Source organism: Suncus etruscus, chromosome 2 (assembly GCF_024139225.1).
Source record: "Suncus etruscus isolate mSunEtr1 chromosome 2, mSunEtr1.pri.cur, whole genome shotgun sequence".
Classification (NCBI taxonomy): domain Eukaryota; kingdom Metazoa; phylum Chordata; class Mammalia; order Eulipotyphla; family Soricidae; genus Suncus; species Suncus etruscus.
In genome coordinates, this window is record NC_064849.1 from 153,635,114 (window position 1) to 153,659,258 (window position 24,145).

At 41.2% G+C, this 24,145-nt stretch overlaps 1 protein-coding gene across 1 annotated transcript; it reads right to left on the reverse strand.

Moving 5' to 3' along the window:
• Positions 1-1,239: 1,239 nt before the first annotated feature.
• RIOK2 (RIO kinase 2) lies at positions 1,240-22,986 on the reverse strand. The gene is made up of 10 exons (XM_049769133.1): positions 22,854-22,986; positions 20,561-20,699; positions 19,421-19,537; positions 13,420-13,595; positions 9,924-10,012; positions 8,157-8,348; positions 7,326-7,418; positions 5,604-6,095; positions 3,955-4,051; positions 1,240-1,488 (listed from the first exon to the last, which is right to left on the reverse strand). The coding sequence occupies exons 1-10, from the start codon at positions 22,917-22,919 to the stop codon at positions 1,324-1,326; spliced, it is 1,626 nt and encodes a 541-aa protein (XP_049625090.1). The 5' UTR covers positions 22,920-22,986; the 3' UTR covers positions 1,240-1,323.
• Positions 22,987-24,145: the final 1,159 nt, after the last annotated feature.

Consider the following 24,145-nt stretch of genomic DNA (forward strand, 5'->3'; position numbering starts at 1 on the left):
CCTGAACATCAATGGGTGTGACCCCCAAAAACAAAAAAATCATAATGGGCCCTGGGGAGATGGTACAATAAGGTGCTTAACTTGCACATACCCAACCCAGGTTTAATCCTTAGTACCACATATGGTCTCCTAAACCCTAAGCACAGCTGACTATTGTACCCCAAAGTAACAAAATCATGATGAGGCTACCTCAAGTTTCTGTTCTTATGATTCTACTTCCAATATTAAGTAGCAGTAAATAAAATTATGCAATTATTTTTTCTTTATTGCTAGAGACTAAAAAACAAAAGATGGCAGTGGATCTTTTCAGTGGGCTAACTCTCATTAAGTTTCCAGAATCTTAGAGAGCACATTACTGAGTTTTTATAGGATACACGTGAGTGCTGTGCAGGCTCGTCATATACACTTAAAAAAAACCCTAGAAAGCACATAAAAGTCCAATTTTAATAACAAGAAAAGTGAGGCAGGACAGGAGAAATATGACCTGCCTATATTATAACCGCTAGAGTAGAAATGGCTGGGACTTGAAATCAAATAAATAGCCTACTTATTTTGGAGAAAGATTGAAAAAACAAAAAACATAAAAAGAAAAAATGCTCCTTATAAAATTTTTTATTTTGTTTTGGGACCACATCTGAGTATTCAGGGTTTTGATTGTGCTCAGAAAGACCAAATAGGATGCTGGGGATCAAATCCAGGTCGGCTGGGTGTAAAGCAAACACTACCCACTATACTATCAATCTGGCATTATAAAAATTACTTTAAGAACTATGTTTTCAGGGGCCGGAGAGATAGTGCAGCAATAGGGTGTTTGCCTTGCATGTGGCAGACCCAAGATAGACCTGGGTTCGATTCCAGGCATCCCCATATGGTCCCCCCAAGCCAGGAGTGTTTTTCTGAGTGCAGAGCCTGGAGCGACACTGGGTGTGGCCCCAAACCCCTCCCCCATAAACCAAACAAACTATATTTTCAGTAGATTTACCAGTCACCGAAATTATTTGAAAATTGTACTGCTTTAGTATATATTTTTTTTTTTGGTTTTTGGGCCACACCTGGTAACGCTCAGGGGTTACTCCTGGCTATGTGCTCAGAAGTTGCTCCTGGCTTGGGGGACCATATGGGACACCAGGGGATTGAACCGCGGTCCATCCAAGGCTAGCACTGGCAAGGCAGGCACCTTACCTTTAGCGCCACCGCCCGGCCCGCTTTAGCATATTTATATTTATTCCTTAGAAGACATTAGTCAGATTTGTAGATAAGTTTATTAAAGGGGGATCATAGTAACTTTTTGAAAAAATACAAACAGTCAAGATATTAAACATATTATTCTCCCCAAAAGCTGGCTGCTTCTAAGCTTGATTTTATATTTTGCATGTTTTCTCTCCGCTGTTTGGTAAATACATTTGCTTCTCCTTTCTGTAATCGACGCCTGGCAGCTGATTTTTGCTGTTTGGTCAACTGGCGTTTCACCTTCTGTTTCACCAGTTCCTGGAAAGATTTCATGAGTAAACATCACTGAGAACAGACTTCAGCCCACTTTTTTTTTTTTTTTTTGGCCACACCCAACAATGCTCAGGTATTATTCCTGTTTCTGCACTCAGGAATAACTCTGACAGTGCTCAGAGGACCATATGGGATGGCAGGGATCAAATCCAGGTGCTGCAATATGCATGGCAAGTGCCTTATGTGCTGTACTATCTCTCTGACACCAAGAATTGGCCATTTTGATAGAGTATACAATCAATAAAAAAAATTTGTACTGGGGGCCGGCATGACAGTACAGTGGGTAGGCTGTTTGCCTTGCACATGGCTGACCCAGGTTCGATCCCTAGCATCCCATATGGCCCCCAGTACTGCTAGGAATGACCCCTGAGTGCAGAAGAGCCAGGAAAAACCCTGAGCACTGTGAGGGGTGGCTCAAAAACCAAAACCAACCAACCAAACAAAAAAAGATATGAATTATGGTTACTTTTCAAGTTCTACTAATATAATTAATTGAAAAATTCCAAATATTTCAGCACTATACAAACCAGCAACAGAATGAAAATTTAAACTCCTAGCTATAAAGTAGGAGGAATTAAATTCTATTATGAAGTCATAATTTTTGACGAAAACAACCATAGTGCCACCTAGTGTGCATCAGAAAAATTGCAAGCAAACCAAATCCATTTAAAAAAATCCAAATGAATAAAACGTTAACAAGCAAAAGCCACTCACCCACCCAAAACAACCAAACAAAAAAATACCCAAAACATAAAGCCTCCTCAAGCCCCTTATTTCAAAAATTTAAAAAAGACTTCTCTTGCTTTGTAGTGGGCATTGCTTTGAAGTAGAAAATTATGTTTGAAAATACTCCACATTGATTCAATATACTCCAAATACCTCTAAATTAAGATGAAGGAATAATCCAAGAATAGTTTATTCCTAGAGAGAAAAGCTCATAGTTTTGTGGATACACAGAATGCTTTTCTTCAATGAAGGGTCATAAACTTATCATAGCTGAAGACTTGGCTGCCAAGATATGACTTCCAAAACAAAAAATGTGAATATTCTGTTCAAATTAATTTTTGGCTTCAGTGTTAGATATTATTTCTAACCTTACATCACTAATTTTTCTTCTAGAACAAAAAAGGCAGACACCACACAGGTTGAAGCAAGAGTCTGGTTAGTATGTTCTCACTATGCTAGGTGTGAAGTAGTAGTTTTTGTTCATAGAATATAGACCTAAGAGGTAAATTAATGTAATTTAATTAATCTAAGAGGTAGAATTAATGTGCTAACAGTTTCTTAGATTGATTTCACGTGAAACCTGCAACTTGGAGACTTGGAATAGGTTAAAGGAGACTTTGGGCTGCTTTATAGTTAAGCAAACAAAACTGAATCTTTGGCTTCGTTTTTGGGCCACACTTGGTAGTAGTTTACCCCTGATTTTATTCAGGGATCACTCTTGGCAGACCTGAGGACCATATAAGGGTTGGAGGTGTGTAAGGCAAAAGCCCTAACCACTGTACAATTTCTCCGGCTCCTGACAATATTGAGTTAATGGTACTGGCAACTTTATACTTCTTTAGTGAGGTGATTCTGAGTGTGAAGAAAAAAAAGAGAAGAGAGGAGGGGAGGAGAGGGGAGGGAAGGGGAGGGGAGGGGAAGAGAGGAGAGGAGACAGATGGCAGATGGCCTCTCAGAAGTGGTCTTTTCTGGTCCTACCGAGTTTTGGGGGGATGGGGGGAGATCACTCAGCATTTCCCTCAAAGCTACTTTAAGTGAACAGAGAATGCTCCCCACCCCAACCATACCCATGAATTATTCCAGTGTTGCCCCATTGCAGGGTGCCCTACCTGTGGTGAAAAGCACTTCTCTAGGACTGCACCTGGAGAACCTTCCCACTCCTTTTAGTCTGATAATTGCAATGTGGGCAAGTGTCACCAGAAACATCAATTCATTACACAGCTGGATTTGTAAGAGATTGCTGTCTTCTGTTGCTAATTTTGTGCCATCTCCACATTAAGTTTTGTGACCCTACATGAGGTCATGCCCACACTGTACACTCACCATGACCAGGGAGGACTTCCTTGTACTCCCTGGACCACCAGCTACCTAATTCTCATGCCATGATCCCACTAATGTGATTTTCACCTGCAACAACCCTGGAATATCCTGGGTGCTTCTGGGAATGGTTGGTCCCAGCTGAGGAAAGCCTAATCTAGCCTATAGGACAATCTACATCTTTTTTGATACAATCCCTAAAGTCTCCTTTTCCCTAAAAGCCCTGGATATCTGCAGCTAAAAGTGAATTCTATGCCCTTTATTACTGAATTTATCCTTGCTGTAATTAATTGTATACTGCTATCACGTGAAGTTAGTGTTTCTCTCGTGTATCACATAATTCTCACCATGCCTTTGCACAATGAGTCCACAGAAGAGTCTGAAGAGAAATGTGGGGTAAGTATTTACCGGAGGAATGGTTGAACAACTTAAAACGCTGCCTGCAGAAGTGACACTCAGAGTTCTTGTTCGGATTTGGTAAATATTTTCTGTTTCTTCTTCATCTCTACAATGCGAAAACCAAAATTACAATCTATCTAGTGTTCATAATAAGTACGCTTAATATGATAGGAAGACAGAATGACTAGAATGACACAAAATTATTACATTCAAAATCGCTGGACAGGAAATACACACTTCAACCTTAAGACATCAACTTTTTTCGAGGCTTTTTGATAGTCACTGGCAACATGAAATTCAACAGCATAAAATTTGTTGTTGTTGTTTGTTTTTGGGTCACACCGGCAGCACTCAGGGGTTACTCAGAAATCGCTCCTGGCAGGCATGTGGGACCATATGGGATGTCCGGATTTGAATCACTGTCCTTCTGCATGCAAGGCAAATGCCCTATCTCCATGCTATCTCTCTGGCCCCAACAGCAGAAAAATTTGACATTAAAATTTATTATTTCTTCTCAATCAAGCCGTTTCCGCTAATCCTCTCTACTTCTGACAATGAGCTTTATAGCTCTCTTAATCCAAATTTGTGGGATCCCGTTGGACATTTTCACCCACGATATATCTTCTGGAAACAGACAGCATTGGCTAGAGCTTCTGCTCTGTGAAGGCAAAGTAAATTGCAACTGGGGAAAGGCTCAGACACTATTAAACCCCAAGTCATTGTTCTTCAGCAACACCTATTATTTTAAGTTCTTATTCTGGGTAATATAAGTTTTGATCAACATCTGACAAGGCTTGCCCAGAAATTATTGTGTTCCAAAGATTATTTCACCAGTGTAGATCTTCTATTATTCAAGAGCCACAGCCACCAGCATCCTTGGTTTAAATTTCACATGTTAATTGAGTGGCAGTAGCTCCAAGAACAAAGATTCAGAGTTACTAAATACCAAAATTGTCATGGCTTGCTTGCTATCCAATAAAACTATATAGAGAGCTATAGACTTGTCATCTAAGCAATAAGAACTGAGTAATATATTTTAAAATGTACTACTGATCTAACTTTGTTGTACTATTATGAAATAAGCAAAACTATGTAAGTTGGTTTTAGATAAGAGATCATAAATCTCAATAATTAAATTTTAGATCTAATGGTAATTTAAGCTGGGTGGGCTTTAATATTTATGAGAAAAATATTTCTAATTATGTGGACAAATAAGAGGGTTCAAACTATCAGAAAATTCACTATTAGCAGATGTTTTATGGTGAATACACTGATGTTTGCCAGTCTATCATTATATGCAAAATTACAGACATATTTGAACTCACTCATCTAAAACCTGATCAACTTATCAAGAAACCTCTATTCATTCTTTGTTCTAACAATTCTCCCATCTAAAGCCTGATAGTTTGTCAAGAAATCTATATTCATTCCTTGTAAGTTACCAGACTATATCTGAAACAAAAGTTCTCAAAATTTCATCAGTTGGCTATGCAAAGTGTAGTGTGCAGTAGAAAGTGTTTTTCCTGCTTTACCCAGCTGGGTGCAGAAGATAGCTGTCATATGTTGGAGGAGACAGGGGAACCACACTGCACGCAGAACTGGAGAGCCTGGTCTCCGAGCAAGTGCACATAGAAACAGGTGTATAACCGAGTGCATACCTGTACAGCCGAGCTTCCAGGGGTGCCTGCAGGTCAATGAGACGAGGGCACTCGTCCTCACACTCCCCAGAGTCTGCAGGCTTCTCGCCATGGCCCATCTGGCCAAGTTGCCAAGCATCAGTGTTGCTTGTCTGTTCCTCTTCAGGAAACTCAGCCAGAAAATTACTTTCCACCACCTGCTCTTTCATTTCCTCTAAAGCTTGACTGAACTCGGTCATCCTGAAAGTGTGTGCAGCCGAGTTCTCCTCTTCCTTCAGGAGGTCTTGGCCACCTGGTGACCCATACCCACAGCCAACTGAGGCAGCAGCAAAGTGGTGCTTCCTTTCGTCTTCCGCTCCAGACATGTCTCCCTCTGAGAGTGAACAGTCAGATCCTTGCTCTGTTTCATCAAGCTCCTCACCCGGGCCTGCAGGGTGCAGTAGCCTGTCATCTTCCTGCATCTCCTTTGTATAGCCACTGGCGGAAACCTCGATGTCTAGAGAGTCCTCCCTCCTAGAACAGATGGTCAGATTCAGCAAGAGGACAGTCCATCCTACAGGGCAGTCACACTACAACTGAGAATTCACAGCCTATCATTTTCAGAGCTTTTACTGCCTAAATCTTAATACTTAAGTTACCTAAGTGTAGAAAAACAAAAGTACAGTATCATTAAATATGCCAGTAAGAATCAACAACTAGCACTAAAAAGGTGCCCAAAGCCTCAGTTGCTATTCATGTAACTAATTTTCTCAAAGGAGACTAACAAGATCTTTGAAATTAAGAAAATACGTGTGCATTAGTGAAGGGATGGGTACTTGAACACTGTATGCCTTAAATTCAATTATGAACAACTTTGTAATTGTGCATCTCACATGGTTCAATAATAAAACAAATCAACAAAAACGTAAACTACCCCCAAGGGAGATAATTTTTTTGTCACATCTGGCAATGCTTAGGGATAACTTAAGGCTCTGCACTTGGGAATTTTGGGGCAGTGTTTGAGGGACCTATGGGACCCTGGGGATCAAATCTGGGCCTGCTACTTGTAAGGCGAGTGCTTTATCTATTTGCTGTACTATCACGCTAGTCTATAAGATAATTTTAACTAAGTATATAAAATAAGAACCCCCATGCCCAATACACACACTGGAAATTTGTATACATGTACATATAATTACATGCTCAAAGATAGTTTTTGATATTTTTGATAGTTTTTGATGTTTTGAATAAGGAAAAATAAAAACTCTAAAAAACTCGAATTGGATTTCTTTTTTTTGGGGAGAGGGGTCACACCCTGCCACGCTCAGGGGTTAATCCAGGCTCTATGCTCATAAGTTGCTCCTCGCAGGCTCAAGTGACCATATGGGATGCCGGGATTCGAACCACCGACCTTCTGCATGCAAGGTAAACACTTTACCTCCATGCTATCTCTCCGGCCCCACGATTGGATTTCTTACAAAGAATGTGCACAAAGTATGCAACAATGGACATAAGTTTTTAAATTTAGAAACTGGGTATGCTTCTATTCCCAAATCAGAAAACTGCCTTAATGAAATAAAAGTGGGTATATATGTTAGTTATTACATTTACATGCCCTATATAGAAATGACACCTCTCTCAGCAATTACGATGTCAGTAGTCACTATTTGGAGCGAATTTCAAATGGAAGCATTAACCCTTAGATCCAAATAAATCAGGCCCTTAAGCAGAGTTCAAGCATCTGAAGCAATGCAGAGTACATACCTGATATCACTGAAAGTCGGGTAAATCTCACTTTCATAGCTGAAGCGCTTCATGAAGAAATCTCTAATGCACTTAACATCTCTGTCAAAATACCTGTGAAAGCAAGAAGTGTTTCAGTGGCTCATTTTTGTCCAATAGCCTTGGCAGAAATCCTTAAGATACTTCTAATAATTAAAGAGAAAAGGATATTGCTCAACTTTTGAAAAACTATCATCGAAGGAATTAACCACAAATATCAGCTCTTACATGTATACAGATCCTAAGATTAGACAACTCAAGGTTTTCCCAGAACTTATAACCTATTTCAAGTCACATCACATTATGTTCCAGTAGATAATGGAGCCCAAACCTAGAAACATCACAATCTTGTCTCTAATTTTAGCAGTTCTGATATGTTTCTTGTCTCTAATTTTATTTATTTGATTGACTGATTGTTTTTGGGTCACAACTCCTGGCCCTGTGCTCTGAAATCGCTATGGGCAGGTTTAGGGTACCATATGGGATACCAGGGATTGAACCGGGGTCAGCCACATGCAAGGCAAATGCCTTACCTGCTGTGCTATAGTTCTGGCACTTGTCTCTAATTTTTAAACAGATATGAAATGTTTATTTCAGAAATGTTCCTTTCTCTTACTAAAAATCGACTGATTAGTCATCTTCTGAAGAGTTGGGTAAAAAGTTCTAGCAATGTTTGTTGTAAACATAATTAATTTTATTTTATAATAATGTATCATACTTCTGAATAAGGTATAGATATTTTCTAAAGGAAGTCTCAAGAAGAGCTTCACTGAATGAGAGCTAGGTGGAATGCAAACTTTTCAGCACACATACCATTCAGCATTGGGATGAGATGTTGAGACCATCTGTGGAAAATCAATCATGGTGATATGGTCATCTTCATTCAAAATGAGATTGAATTCATTGAAGTCTCCATGAATCAGTCCATGATTTGCAAGTTTGACAATTAGTTCCATAGCTTCATCATATACTGATGCAGGATCTTCAACGTGATGTATCTGACATCTGCAAGTATTTATTCTTATTTTATTATGGTTCTTGACTTACAATACTGTTAATGCTGTGGGTTCGTGTACATAAGGTTCCACTATACTTTCCACCAGAGTGCCCCTGGCTCCAGAAATATAGATATGTATGTAGATGACTCTCTATTCCCATTAATATACCACCTTTCCTTTTACTGGTATTGACAGCTTTTTTTAAAGTTTTCCTTTTACTGGTATTATGTGCTTTTTTTAGTTTTCCTCTTTCCTACTCTAATGAAGTCCTTCAAAACGGGCATTCATCTACCTTGCTGTAATGAAATAAATAGCTTTCTCATTACTATCGAAGGTTTCAATGCTGTCCAATCAATGATCAATTCTGTCTTTATCATATTTGATCTGTCAGTAAGCCCTTCTTTCAAACACTTGAATGACTGCTACAAAGTACATAACCAAAATTTCAAGCTATCCCCTTTCTGCACTCATGACTCATGTGCACGTGCATGTGTGTGTGTATAAAAATACCTGACAATGCTTAGGGGTTACTCTTAGCTCTGCAGGCAGAAATTATTCCTTGCTATGCTTGGGATGTGAGGAACCAACCCAGGTCTGTTTCATACAAGTCATGTGCCTTACCTGCTGTACTATCGCTCTGGACTTTATACTATTCCTCTGTAATCTCTTCTGTTAGTCTTTCATGTTGTCCAGAATTCCAGATTTTCAAGCTACTCAAATATCAATCCTAGGGTCTTTTGTCTCATTGACTTATGCTTGGTGACGTCAATTTCATGTTTTTTTAAACACGTATGTCCACTGACTCAATCTTGACTTCTCTCAGATCTCCTCACAGCTCCAACTTATGACCATGTTCCAATTGAATCTGTGTCTACCTTTTAACAACTCTTTCCATCTCACACAACTTCCTCTTTCTCTTTTTTGTTTTTGGGCCACATGTGGCGACGCTCTGTGCTCAGAAATCGCTCTGCCTGGCTCAGGGGAGCATATGAGATGCCTGGAATCAAACTCGGGTCTGTCCCAGGTCTGCCAGGTGCAAGGCAAATACCCTATTGCTGTGCTATTGCTCCCACTCTAACTTCCTCTCTTTTAACTAATTAGTTATTTGGATCAAAACAACTTGGATCTTGTCCTTCACTCTCTCCCTCCCTCCTTTCAGGATTCTGTACAAAAAATAACCTTACCAATCAATTTTCTATGCAAAGAATCAGCCTTCCATAGCTACTCTGGAACTTCGTATCTCTTTCATCTGTCTTCTCCTTCAGCCAATCTCAGGAGCTTTTTCTGGCTTCACATTTACAAATAATCAGCAGTGCTCAGTGGGGGGCCATATGTGGTGGTGGGGAAAGAGCTGGTGCTGGCTGGAGCAGCCTGCTTAAGTTTTATCCACAACATTTACTTAGCATGTTGGATAGTTCCTTAATTTGCTCCCAGAATGTAAGTCAAAGGACAGATGCTTTGTTTTACGTACTGCTGAGCCTAAAGTTCAGCAGCCTAAGTGCTCAGCACACATTGATTAGTAAGAATTTACTGAATATTTCACAGAAATTCAAAATTCATGGTTTTATGAATTAATACTTACAGAGGGTAGCCATTTAGGAGTTCCATGACCACAGCATGGCGGTTATAATCAATTGGCTTTGGAACTGGAAAATCCCTCTCATGTAATGCCTAAAACATAGGAAAACAGGTAAAACTGATACAGAAGTCATACATTTTTAGGAAACAAAAGTCAATGTACCTGCTAAAAACTGGAAAAACAGAGAACTTCACAAATCTCACAGCATCACATAATATTCCTATGACACTTATTCTTAGCCCAGAATGAGCAGTACATAAAAACAAAAATTTATATCAGCTTACAGAATTGTCTTTCTCACCAAACACTCACTTAACTGAATACTCACTACTTATGTTACACTGTTAGGATCATAAACACTAGTGTGAAGAAGTCCTTGACTTCAAGTCCCAGGGTATTTCCTTTTATTTATTTATTTTTATTCTTTTTTCTTTTTTTTGTTTTTTGGGTCACACCCAGCAGCGCTCAGGGATTACTCCTGGCTCTATGCTCAGAAATCGCTCCTGGCAGGCTCGGGGGACCATAGGAAATGCCAGGATTTGAACCAATGGCCTTCTGCTTACAAGGCAAATGACCTATCTCCATGCTATCTCTCCAGCCCCAAGGGTATTTCCTTTTATATCTTTCTAAATTTCTGCCACTTATTGGAGTGTGCTTAAAAAATTCAAATGGAAAAATAAGTTACAGTTTCTGAATGTTTTTGTTATTTGGTTTTGGGCCCACACAAGGGTTGTGCTCAAAGCTGACTCTTGACTCTGAGCTCAGAGACTATATATGGTGCTAGAGATTGAATGTGGGTCGACCATATGGAAGGCAAGTGTCCTACCATTGTGCTATCTCTCTAGCACCTATAGTTTGTCTTCTGGCATACTAGAAATATAAAATTTGAGTAGAGTAGGCATTTTGACTTATTAACAGTATCCTTTTAAAAGACCACAGGATGTACTATTAGTCTATTATTTACCAATATACACTAATAATCGGAGTCAAATGTGACACCAGGGGCCCGGAGAAATAGCACAGCGGCGTTTGCCTTGCAAGCAGCCGATCCAGGACCTAAGGTGGTTGGTTCAAATCCCGGTGTCCCATATGGTCCCCCGTGCCTGCCAGGAGCTATTTCTGAGCAGACAGCCAGGAGTAACCCCTGAGCACCGCCGGGTGTGGCCCAAACCCCCCCCCCCAAAAAAAAAGTGACACCAGATCATTCATAAATTCATCTTTTCCTATCTAGAATCTTATACATTTTTATAGTTTATTATTTAAATATCTCAATTTCAGGGCCGGGGTAGTGGTGCAGCGGTAGGGCATTTGTCTTGCAAGTGGCTAACCTAGGATGTCAACCACCATTCAATTCCCCAGTATCCAATATGGTCCCGAGCCAGGAGCAATTTCTGAGCACATAGCCAGGAGTAACCCCTGCGTTTCACCAGGTGTGGCCCCAAAATACCTCAAATGGTGCTCTTTGTCTGCAATGCAGTGTTTTTCATTTGTGTCTGTCTCCAGCAGTCGTACAAGGCTTGCCACTCCAAACTGACTACTCTGTGAGCCAACACCAAATTAGTCAAAACTCCAAACTCAATACATCTGATTTTAAAGCTGTTCTTTATGCTTTAAGTTGTGTTCACTTTCTTTTTTTTTTTTTTTTTGGTTTTTGGGCCACACCCGGTGACGCTCAGGGATTACTCCTGGCTATGCGCTCAGAAGTCGCTCCTGGCTTGGGGGACCATATGGGACGCCGGGGGATCGAACCGCGGTCCGTCTCCTAGGCTAGCGCAGGTAAGGCAGGCACCTTACCTCGAGCGCCACCGCCCGGCCCCAAGTTGTGTTCACTTTCTAACTCTAAACTGTACTCTAAACTAAACTGACAGATTGCACTAGCTGTTCTTTTGAGATTCACCTAGCTGTGTACTCAATGCAGCAGAAGGCACAAAGTTAATCCCAATATATTTCTATTGATTAAAAGGTGAATCTATTTTTGTTATTTTGGGCCATACCCGGCAGTACTCAGGCTTATTCCTAATGTGGTTTGGGGGACCATAGAGGGATTAAATTCCAATCGATTGCACATAATGCAAGCAATCTCCTTACCTGCTCTACATCATCTCTCTGGCTCCTACAGTATTGAGTTTTAAAAGGCCATCTACTCTAGTTCCTACTTCCTTTGGATAGTAACCAAACTTCTTTCCAAAGAATTGTGTTTGCTTAGCTTTAAATTTTTACCTCCTAAGCAAACTGATTTGAATATGTCTTGGCAGCTCAAGAACATATCTAGGGCCGGAGTGATAGCACAGCAGTAGGGTGTTTGCCTTGCACATGGCTGACCCAGGATGGACCTGGTTCTATCCCTGGTATCCCATATGGTCCCCTAAGCCAGGAGTGATTTCTGAGCGCATAGCCAGGAGTAACCCCTGAGCATCACCAGGTGTGGTCCAAACACCAAACGCCAAAACAAAACAAAACAAAATCACCAACCCCCCCCATCTGATTTTGAGTATTGCCATTAAGGCCAAGTCCCTGTCCCAGTTAATTTCATTTCTTCTTTCTTTAGAATTCAATATATCTGAGGAACATATTAAATAAACTCAGGTTCTATTCTTGAACTTTCTAAAATATTCCAAGAACACGTTATAACTCCTGCCAAACTGTCCACTTAATATTGAATATATACTTGAGAGATACCAAACAAATTTCTAAGAAATGGTCATAAACCACAGCAATTTTAAAAAATTCAAAAGCCAGAATTGTAGTAAGAGGGTAAGGCATTTACTCTGTAGTTGGCTAACTTAAGGTTTATCTCTGGTATCCCATGTGGTCACTCTGGAGGTCTCCAGGAGTAATCCCTGAGTGAAGAGCCAGGAATTAATCCTGAACCCAGCTGGGTGTGGCTCCAAAACAAACAAAACCCAAAATAAAGAAATTTTAGTGAAGATATGCTAAAACAAACGTTTTTGAAGAGAATAAAGATACTTTAAATAGAGTATCTTTATTAAATGCTTTTTAGTGTTTAAATATTGTGGATCAGATCTAAACTGCTATTATGAGATATTCAGTAAATTAATTTTGATGATGAAATGGTGAAAGGCTATTTATTATTTTTACCTATAAAGTTACAAACTGGCGTCTTATCTTATGTGAAAGATAAATACCAGCTAATTTATCTGAGACCTGCCCCACAGAAGGTGCTTACTGCTCAGTTACCCGGGGTTTTCATTAGAGAACATATAGTTATATATATTTGACAGACATACATTCACACATCTGCAAGGCAGTAGCTTATGAACTATTCAGCTTACTCTATTTTATCTTCACACATCTGAACAATCTAAAATATCTTCCACAGAGGAAATCACCAGAAAAATAAATCAAGGGGTTAGAAGTTTCTAAGGTTTAAGGATCAGGACAGGAAAACTTGGGGCAACTGACAGACTATCCCTGTCATTATAGACATTCACTTACAAGTGCTATTGGGCTGCAAATTGCAAAATAATTTTAAAAATACCTTCATATAGGCAAATTCTTTCATGGCAGAGAGACGAGATAAATAGAGCCAAGACACATTATGCCTGTGTTTATGATAATCACGCTTGTTTTTCAGGTTTCGAAATGAGGTTCTTCCCAGTCTGTGAAGTTTCAGTGCAAACTGTTCTCCTTTTTCATTGGCAATAATGTAAATATCTAAAGTCAAGATTTAAAAAGGGTTAGTATTTCATTCTAATCAGCAGAAATTTCTAAATAAATCTATTTGCATTAATTTTTATTCTAGTAACTGGGAAATTTCCATCCTGTAAAATTCTTTAATTATGGTTTGAAATGATAAGAGGACATGTATCAATGGCAAATCAAATCATCACAATCATAATTAATATTACAAATAATAAGTATTATTGTAATAATTCATTGTTGCTTCCTAATCAATTCAATTCAGTTAACTTGGAGACATACCTGACTGTGCTCAAGAACAGTTTCTGGCTCTGGCACATAAGTAACCCCAGGACTGCCAGTCGTGTGGCTAGGTGGGATGCAATGCCTTAGTCCTTAAACTATCTCTAGCTCCAGTCAATTCCATGGAAAAACTTCTCATTGATTCTTGGAGTCCAAAAAGTAAGCAAACTGATCTAATCTTTTTTAAAACAACACTAAGTTCATCTTTTCTTTTTGGGCCCAGACCTGGTGGTGCTCAGGAGTTACTCCTGGCTCTGCACTCAGGAGTCACTTGTGATGGGTTTTGGGGACCGAGCCCAGATTGGCAGGGAGCAAGCTAAATGCCCTACACACTGTACTATATAGCTTCAGCCCTTGAAGTTCAAGTCTTGTTTCCATAAATAGTTGTTGGAATGTAACCCTAGGCTAATCAGAATGAGGCAGTTCTTCCATAATTATTCTAACATTAAAATAATTTATTACAGTATTTGTAATAATGGTATATAATGCCCTAATTATTCATGAGACATTTAGTCAACACATTTCTAGCAAGAAGCCGTCTTTTGATGCTATTCAAGCCCATGCTTTCCCTTGAAAATGTATCTCAACTTGCTTATCTGTCTTTGCTTGCCTATTTCCACTCTGGATACGCCTATATTCTCCCTTGAATTTGTACTTCTTTCCTCTCACATCTTTATAAATAAGTTTCAATTAAAAAAAAAAAGTAGCAGCCATCTCTTTACACACTATTTGAAATATAGATTGGTGCTAACTTCGGAGGGAAATGTACTAAGAATTTTAAATGTTCATAACTTTTACTCTAATAATCTAACTTCTAAAAATACATCAAAAATTTATGTGCAAATCTGCAGAGATTTTGATAAGGTAGTTACATCATCAGGGACATCATGAAAGGTATTCGCATCACATCTTCACAGTGACAGAGTAACAGAAAAGTATCTTACTGGTTGAGCAACTGACAGAGGTAAACTCAATCACAGGGCTTCTATCAAACGCAATAATTTGAACTATTAAAAGTCATGTATATTGATATAAAATTATAGTGAGGTATGTGGAATAAAAAATGCTATGGGTAGTGAACAGAAAAACCAGGCGCAGATCATAAAGCACAGCTTGCCTTTCTTTACCTGGGATTAAAAAGATGTGAATGTACATACCAAATACACAGATCCTCAGTGCATTATGTACTGGTATTTACATAGGGAACTTCTAGAAGGGAAAGTCAAAACAAGAACGAGAGGCCAGAACGATGGCGCAGCAGTAGGGCATTTGCCTTGCTCGTGGCTGACCCGAGGATGGACCATCCCAGCATCCCAGAATGCCCCCAAACCAGGAGCGATTTCTTAGCGTATAGCCAGGAGTAAACCCTAAACATCACCGGGTGTGGTCCAAAAACAAACAAAACAATAAAATCAAAAACAAAAATAGAGTCAGATTTGGTGGAATAGTAAGATTTACACTTTATTGCATGACTATTTAATTCTGTAACACTGGCCATGTTATATGTAGTGAAATCTGTAAAAAGTGATTTGTTCCGAGTGAAAAAAAATCAGAGAAATGGAGGCACATTTTAAGAGATGCATTCACCTCACACATGCATACAAAACTGTACTTAGCACGCTTGTGTGGCTGACTGTATACCACCATCTGAATATGAATACATACAGAAAAAACACAAATCGTAGGAAGAACCACAGCAATCTTTCTTGAGGTCTGAATCCTAGTAATTCTTTAAATTGTGTTTTCACTTCATTTTTAGACAAAAAAAAATTTTTTTTTTGGTTTTTGGGCCACAGGTTCTAGGTCAGCCGTGTGCAATGCCCTACCGCTGAGCCACCGCTCCGGCCCCTAGCAAATCTTTTAACTGTGGAAGATAAAAAGCCATGTGTGGGGTTGGAGCAGTGGCACAAGCTGTAGGGTATTTGTACTGCACGTGCTAACCTAGGATGAACCACAGTTTGATCCCCCAGCGTCCCATATGGTCCCCAAGCCAGGAGTGATTTCTGAGCACATAGACAGAAGTAACCCCTGAGCATCACCAGGTATGGCCCAAAAACCAAAAAAAAAAAAAAAAAAAAGGCAATGAAGCAATGTATAATAGGACATGATGAGGAAAGTAGTTTCTGGCTCTTTATTTCTATGTATTACCCACATAGAAAATATTTTTCTGGGTGGGTATCAGGTGGTCCCTCCTGAAGGGGCACAGGAGCTTTCCCCACCCTTCTCCCAGCACTAGGGTGGGAAGAGCACAGGGAGGAGGGTGGGCAGATCCTGGCTTCCGGTTCTCTACCGAATCCTTTCTTGATCTGGAGGCTAGCTCTAGCCAGCATGGGGTTTGGGGAGACCCCAGGTCGGTCTAAAGCCTTATCCCTATCTTGGGAGTGCTCGGGAGCCTTGATAGGTCCCCAGCTGTCCCCTCTTCTGCCCCTGGCCTCCAGGCCTTCCCAGGCGGCCAGAAAATATGAGGTGTGCTCAGATTTGCTCGGTTGCACTAAGTTAGTCACTGGCAATTTCTTATCAGTCTACATGTTCAAAACCGCGTGGGAGGGGGGGCGCACAGTATATGTTAATAGTATTCCCTATCCTTAAGTTATGTTTTGTATATGCAGAATGTCCATTTTGTATTCTACCCTCTCGCACACCCCTACAAAGCTCATTTTTACTCTTTAACTCTCTCACCCTCAACCATAAGTACCCCACATTTACTTTTTTTTTTTCCCTCCAGCCTCCATTTTATTTATTTTTTAATGGCACTATGAAGACTTGTAATACTTAACAGATGATAGAAGTCTTAAGTAGAAATTGAAAGGATGCTATAGGGATGCTACAGTGCCAGGATCATGAGGTTTTTTTTTTTTTTTTTTTAATTTAAACACCTTGATTACATACATGATTGTGTTTGGGTTTCAGTCATAAAAGGAACACCACCCATCACCAGTGCAACATTCCCATCACCCAAGTCCCAAATCTCCCTCCTCCCCACCCAACCCCCGCCTGTACCCTAAACAGGCTCTACATTTCCCTCATACATTCTCAATATTAGGACAGTTCAAAATGTAGTTATTTCTCTAAATAAACTCATCACTCTTTGTGGTGAGCTTCCTGAGGTGAGCTGGAACTTCCAGCTCTTTTCTCTTTTGTGTCTGAAATTTATTATTGCAAGAATGTCTTCACATTTACCTTTTTTAACTTCAGTACTACACAGCCCTAATCACAGACTAAAGTGGAACACTGGATTTAACAACCCCCAACTATTTCAAAAGACATAAAATAGACACGTATATCTTTTGAATATTTTATGTGTATTTTCTTTGACAGCTATAACTCTTACTAAATATTCTCTTATCCAGTGACGATTTTCCCCACTTTTTATCTTTTCTTCTCTTTGTGAGCTGTTCAATAAGGAATTTTGGTGAAAGAGTCCCTCAGTTTAATGCTTATGTCTGAACCATGTCATGGGGATGGTTGGACTTGTTCTTGCGGCCCCCATATGCTCCGATAACGCCACATAGCATTGTTCCTTGTTTGCATAGGCACATTAAAATGGGAAAATACTATACATACAAATAAGTTCTTATTAATAAAGATAGGAACACACAAATCTTGTAGTGCAATGGGATCTTACACCCTGAACATTGACATGATGACCTGGCACAGGCCTCAGAAGAATGGACATTCTCCATTCACCCCTGAACCAGGGAAGCTATCTACAAAACATCCAAGGATGTTTATAACATCACCTGGAAGCAATCCTCTACCAGGAAAGACCCTACTGCTGCTGTAAACATCCACCTGCTCAAAAGAGACTTCCCTTGGGCCTGGAGAGATAGCACAGTGGCGTTTGCCTTGCAAGCAGCCGATCCAGGACCAAAGGTGGTTGGTTTGAATCCAGGTGTCCCATATGGTCCCCCGTTCCTGCCAGGAGCTATTTCTGAGCAGACAGCCAGGAGTAACCCCTGAGCACCACCGGGTGTGGCCCAAAAATCAAAAAAAAAAAAAAAAAAAGAGACTTCCCTTAACACTAAGAAGACTTGACAACAACAACGACCTGCTTACAGGACAATGCTCTCTGCATTGCCCTTTAATTGTGAGGTGAAAGTAGAGGATGCTTCACACCATCCTGACTTCAATGTAGGATATGCAGATTCCAGGATCTTTAATACAGAAACCGTGACAACAACAACAGAGACTGTGTGAAAAATAAAATGTATTGGCACCACAGACAATGACTTGGATTGGACAAACTAGTTTGCCTGGAGCCTAGAGTTGGTCTTATGCCAGGAAACTTCAGGGGTAGGGTCTCCTTTGTATTTAGGCCAAGGCTTTTCCTTTCCATGTCCCTCATATTTTGATGGGCCAATGCAAACAATAATTGCCACTCTAACACCGTTTTTACTGTGCTCCTTTGACTCTAATCCTTAAAAAAAATACTATGTCTTCAATGTTTAAGGAGTTACATAAGTTTTATGGCTTAAGATTGCTTTGTGTAATGCTAAGAAATATTCTAATGTACTACAATCTGGGGACTTGAGGGACAAAGTAATCATACATGGGTTCAGTTTTATTTTTCTTAATGTTCTTTGACTGAAAGTTCAAAATTAAGGTATCAGCAAGGGGACTTCTGAGAATTCAGTTTATGGGTGATTGTCTTCCACTGTAACTTTACCTTGTCCTCTTTCTTTGCATCTTTGTTCTCATAATTAAAAAATAAAAAATTAGGGCCGGAGAGACAACATGGAGGTAAGGCGTTTGCCTTTCATGCAGGAGGTCATCGGTTCGAATCCCGGCGTCCCATATGGTCCCCTGAGCCTGCCAGGAGCAATTTCTGAGCCTGGAGCCAGGAATAACCCCGGAGCACTGCCGGGTGTGACCCCAAAACCACAAAAAAAAAATAAAAATAAAAATAAATAAAAATAAATACTTTCTGATGTTTTTGAATTTTTTTTCTAACTTTCAAACAAAAGTAATTTTGCCTTCTATACTACTCTGACATAGAAACATGGGTTTTATATATTCACTGTCTTCTACTTTTTCATTATATACTTTAACTGTTCAAAAGTTCAATTTATCAATAAAAAAAAGAAAAAAAACCCAAAAAAATAAAAGAAAAAAAAGTTCAATTTATCAGCTATAAAATAAAAGACTAGACTATTATTTGCCTCTGTTTAATTTTGGTAACTAACTGAATTTTCATGATAGTCTTAGAAAAAGCAACAATTTAGTAAACTATGGATAATTTGGCAATTTGTACTGCTCCGACCAACATTTCAATTTTGTTTACTTGGATAAAAAGGTTACATTAAGGGGCCAGAGAGATGGCATGGAGGTAAGGTGTTTGCCGTGCATGCAGAAGGACGGTGGTTTGAATCCTGACATCCCATATGGTCCCCCGAGCCAGCCAGAGCGATTTCTGAGCATAGAGCCAGGAGTAACCCCCGAGTGCTGCTGGGTGTGACCCAAAAACAACATAAAACAAAACAAAAAAAAGATACACTAAGAGATAAATTTTCTTATAACAAGACATATAAAATGAAGAAAATAACATCATTAGCACTTACCAGATTCTTTGCCAACACCAATTTGGTTTCCCACAGATTCAACAACCTGTCTAGCGCAGAGAGTTTTCAAAGCCAGGTAATCGTAGCCTGCATTTGTCAGCCGATAGCCCTGGACAGCTACAGAGGTGAAAGGAAAAAGATCAGACTTCAGTCATAGTGTATCACCAAGTCCCATCAGTTCAGCTCAGGTGAAGGACTTCTACATGAATAGTAAAAGTAGCATTTCGTCTTATCATTGTTCTCCCACAGAGTGAGTCTATATAACAAGAAACAGAAACTGAAATGCATTCGTGTAGCATGAAATAATTAACGATGGGGCTGGATGGCGGTGGATGGTGAAGTATTTCTTTTTGCCATCCCAGGCCACGTGGCTCAGCAACCCCATGAACCGGCGAGTTCCAGGCCCAGGTGAAACGCGAAATCACTCACTCACAGGCAGGCGTCAGGAAGCATTAACTTTATTCATGCCCTATCCACCACATGTGTGTGGCCTACTCATAACCTTTTAAGCATTCAGCCATTCTTGGCTAGCCCTGCGTCTTAACTCACTTCAGCCATCTTCAGGGCCAAAGGAAACGGCCCTTTTGGCCGAATTCCCTCGGTCCCAGCCTTATCTATCTTTTCCAAGACCCCTCCCAGGAATGGGAGGGTTTTGCAGGTAAGGTTACACCTACTATTCAGTTCCCAAGACCCCTCCCAGAAATGGGTGGGTCTCAGGTACACTACACATTCGTACAGCTGAGAAACTCTTAAATCACACATAAATTTTTCATTTTGTTTTCCTATTGATTATTTCCTTATCTAATGAATAGTATGGATTTAGTATGGCTTGTTTGAGAAGTTATGCCTAGAAAATCCTGTGTCAGCTTCTATTTCACAAAGATGGCTGCAGTAACACTGGTACCCTATCCCATAAACTTGTGTGTGATGGATTTTGCTGAGCCTCTATCTCCACCTAAAGGTGGAGAGCTCGTCCCTCTTAGATTTGCTATGGCCAAAATAATGCACCCCAAGTACATTATGTCAACTGAGTGCTTTCTTCAAATTCTACTGCCTGCACCTGAAATACATGCTCTGGGTTACATTTAAAAAAAAAAAAAAACACAAAGCACAAATGGTGGTCGTGGCTCAAATACTTACTTTTGGTACGTTCCCAAGCTATGAGTTTATGTTTCACTAATTCTCTTAAAACTTTATTGCAGCCGCCATGTTTAAGACTGGCTATAGAAGCAATCAAACTACAGGGAACTATTTCATGGTTCTTCATGCCCATTTCAACCTGAAATGAAAAGAATCATCATATAATAACAGTCTATGTGCATCTATGTACTACTATGTAATTACAATACACAATAACTCTACAGACTCAAACTGTCAAGAAATAAACTTCTTCAAACTTCTCTGACAATTCTGTTTCTGTCAATTATAATTATGAAACATAATTACTACTCTCTCTTCATATAACTTTAGACATTTGGTAGAAGAAAAGTCTGTGAAGTGGATGTGACTATTAAGTGTGAGACACAGAAGTGCAAAAAGGGCTGAGGGCAAGCAAGAATCTGAGAAAGTTTCCATGTACAGTCTCAGTTCTGAGCATCAGGAATCAGAAGAGGCCAGAGAAGAGATGTAAAATCTCTAAACAACCATTCCTTAGGTAGGCTTCAACAAAGAACCAGGGGCGCTAAATCTCCGAAGGTAAGACTTCTCTGCAACTCAGGCCTTTTCAGCCTTAGCACCCATGCTCTTATTTCAGTCCAAGGCCCTGGGGGCTGAGGGAGCAGCCAAGGGAGAGGAGGGGAGGCATTGTCACATAAGATGACAGCTCTGCAGAGTAAGTTCTCAAGACACCCTTAGAAGTGAAAGGGTCTTTCCAAGGGTATCCTTGCCTTGCTTTTGACAGTACAATCCTCAAGTATTACTTTCCTCAGACTAGCTTGCATTTTGCTTTAAGGTCACATTCAGCAGTGTTGAGGGCTCCTAGTGAGTGAGTGAGTGAGTGAGTGGTCACATCCAGCTTTAAGGCAGTGCTTCTCAATTATTTTCCATCACACCCCCCTAGGAAGAAGAAAACATTTTTCGCGCCCCCGCCGCACAACTGTTAATAGCATCTTTATTAAAAAGAAAACAACAAACTTTAACCTGCAAAACAAAATTATATAAAATAATCTGGGCTGATTTTTTACTCAGAGGTGATGTCTGGATGAATGGCCACAAGGAGCACGTTTTGCAATGCATAGCTTTTCGAAGCGGGGTTTGAAGGACACAGCAACTCTCAGCTCCAGAGACATCCAGAGACATAAACACGAGGCTTAGCTTGTTATGACAGTGCTTGCTAAGGTCAAACGCGCCCCCCACTATTTGAGAAGCACTGCTTTAAGGTCACATCCAGTAGTGCTGAGGGCTCCTAGTGTGTGTGCTCCTAGTGAGTAACTGAGTGAGTGTGTGTATGTAAGGTCACATCCAACTTGTGTTTTGCCTTCAGGTTACATCCAGCAGTTCTGAGGGCTCCTAGTGTGTGTGTGTGTGTGTGTGTGTGTGTGTGTGTGTGTGTGTGTGTAAGGTCCACATCCAGCGGTGCTGAGGGCTCCTGATGTGTGTCTGTGTGTGTATGTAGAGGGGTGGGTGCGCACAGCACATGTAGTGTGGGGCATCTGAACTGGGGTTAGTCACATTCCAAGCAAAGGCCTTACCCGTACGTAGTACTGGCTCTCCGACCCTAACCCTCACTCATTTTTTGTTTAGCCACACCCGTGTGTGTTGTGTGACCCTCAGCCTCATTTTGTGTGTGTGTGTTGTGGGACCCTCAGTCTCATTTTGTGTTTGTGTTGTGTGACCCTCAGTCTCATTTTGTGTGTTGTGACCCTCAGCCTCATTTTGTGTGTGTGTTGTGTGACCCTCAGTCTCATTTCGTGTGTTGTGTGAACCTCTGCCTCATTTTGTGTGTTGTGTGAAGCTCAGTCTCAATTTGTGTGAACCTGTTTCATTTTGTGTGTTGTGACCCTCAGTCTCATTTTGTGTGTTGTTGTGTGAACCTGTCTCATTTTGTGTGTTGTGACTCTCAGTCTCACTTTTTGTTTAGCTGTTTGTGTGTGTGTGGGGGGGCGATGGCCAGAGATCACTCCTTCACATCTTAGGGAACCGTATGTGGTGTTGGGGGATGAAAACCTGGCCGACCTGTGCAAGAAAGTGTGCCCCCCAATTCGCGTGCTCTTTCTCCAGTTCGCAGTCTCACCATCCCACGCAGGCTGAGCTGGGCCTCGAAGCTGCCCACCTGCAGCCGCGGGCCACGGATCCCCAAGGGCACAAACCCTGGGCCGACAGGAAGGCCAGCAGCGACATGCCGCGGACATGCAAGCGCGTACCCCCAAGGCTTCGGCCCGCCTGATTTGTCCGCCCCCCCCCCCCCCAAGGAGGCCGCGTGCGATCTCCTTACCGCCGTCAAGACTCGAAAGTCATCTCGGCTCAGGTAGCGCAGCTTGGCGGCGTTCACTTTGCCCATGGCGACTCCGGAGCACCAACTGTGGCATCCACCGGGCGAGCAGCGAGTCGACACGGACCGCGCACGCGCAGAGGTTCCCGGAAGTGCCGCGCGCCGGAAGTCGGACGGGGGCGCGTCTCGAGCCGGCCAGGTTCGCGCATGCGTCGGGGATTGCGCAGGCTCCAGGAAGCGCCGCCGCCGGTCGGAACACCCGTTTCGGCGTTCTGAGAGCCGGCTGAAAATGCGCATGCGTCGAGTTATAGAATAAGGGGCGGGGCTTGGACCGTAGCACGCCCCAGACTCTGAGATGATGCCCGAGCCATGCTCCCCGCTAAAGGTACTAGAAGGTACACTGTAGTACCGAGTCGTCAAAGCGAATTATTCAGCCGTCTCACGGGCAATTCGAAGACTTACGATGACAGAAAGAATCGTTCCCTCAAAATAAGTGATGTTGTCTTGAGATTGGCATGGTGATCTGAAAGAAGTGCCCCGACACGATGCTACTTTATTTCATAACTATCAGGACCTGCTTGTCTGAGCAGAATTGCTGTTGTAGCGCGGGAAAAGCAATGAATGACTATTTTGGCTTAGACTCCCTTCTCGGAATGGACGTGGCAAAGCTCGGCATTGCAATTCTCTAGCAGTGTATTTAGTCTCTCCAGAAGGCTTGGCGAGAGTAGGATCCTAGCCTTTCCTTGCTCCCGGGGTCGAAGCTAGGCTTCTGGCTAGGATTCCGGGCTAGGAAGGTTCTAGTGAGGTTCATGCACCTTGAGGGCTTTATGGGAACCATTGCAAACCCCCATTATTTGGTTAGGCAAGCAAATATGATCGCTGCATGTATCATGGAGGATTTTGCTGCTTCTCTTCATCCTTGTTCTGTTTTCCAGCCACTGATGGAGGCAGACAAAAATCATTCAGCCTCTTGTCGGTTCACTTGAAATTCAGTTTTAATTGAGTGGCTGGTTGTGCTCTCCTTTCCATATTTCTGGTCCTGAAAGTGAATTGATTTTCCACTCCAAGGTGTCCTGAGTAGGTTGTTCAGTCCAGGATACGCAGTGCAAGGGAGCACTTCCATAAAACACCTGCTGCAGCAGGAAGAGCAGGAAGAGTTCTGCAAGAGCAGGAAGAGTTCTGAACTGATGATGCAGAAAGCAAAAACAATTCTCTGTTCCTCACATGCATCCTTTGGCTTGTTTTTCCCATGAGTGTAGTAAATCATTAGTCACTTCTAGCTAATGGAAATTTCA

Coding starts and splice junctions, on each gene's coding strand:
- RIOK2 (XM_049769133.1), bottom strand. CDS start 22,919: ATGGGCAAAGTGAACGCCGCCAAGCTGCGCTACCTGAGCCGAGATGAC. Junction 13,596..19,420: donor TGGTGTTGGCAAAGAATCTG/GTAAGTGCTAAT, acceptor TCTTGACTTTAG/ATATTTACATTATTGCCAAT. Junction 10,013..13,419: donor AAGAATTTGCCTATATGAAG/GTATTTTTAAAA, acceptor CCTATGTTTTAG/GCATTACATGAGAGGGATTT.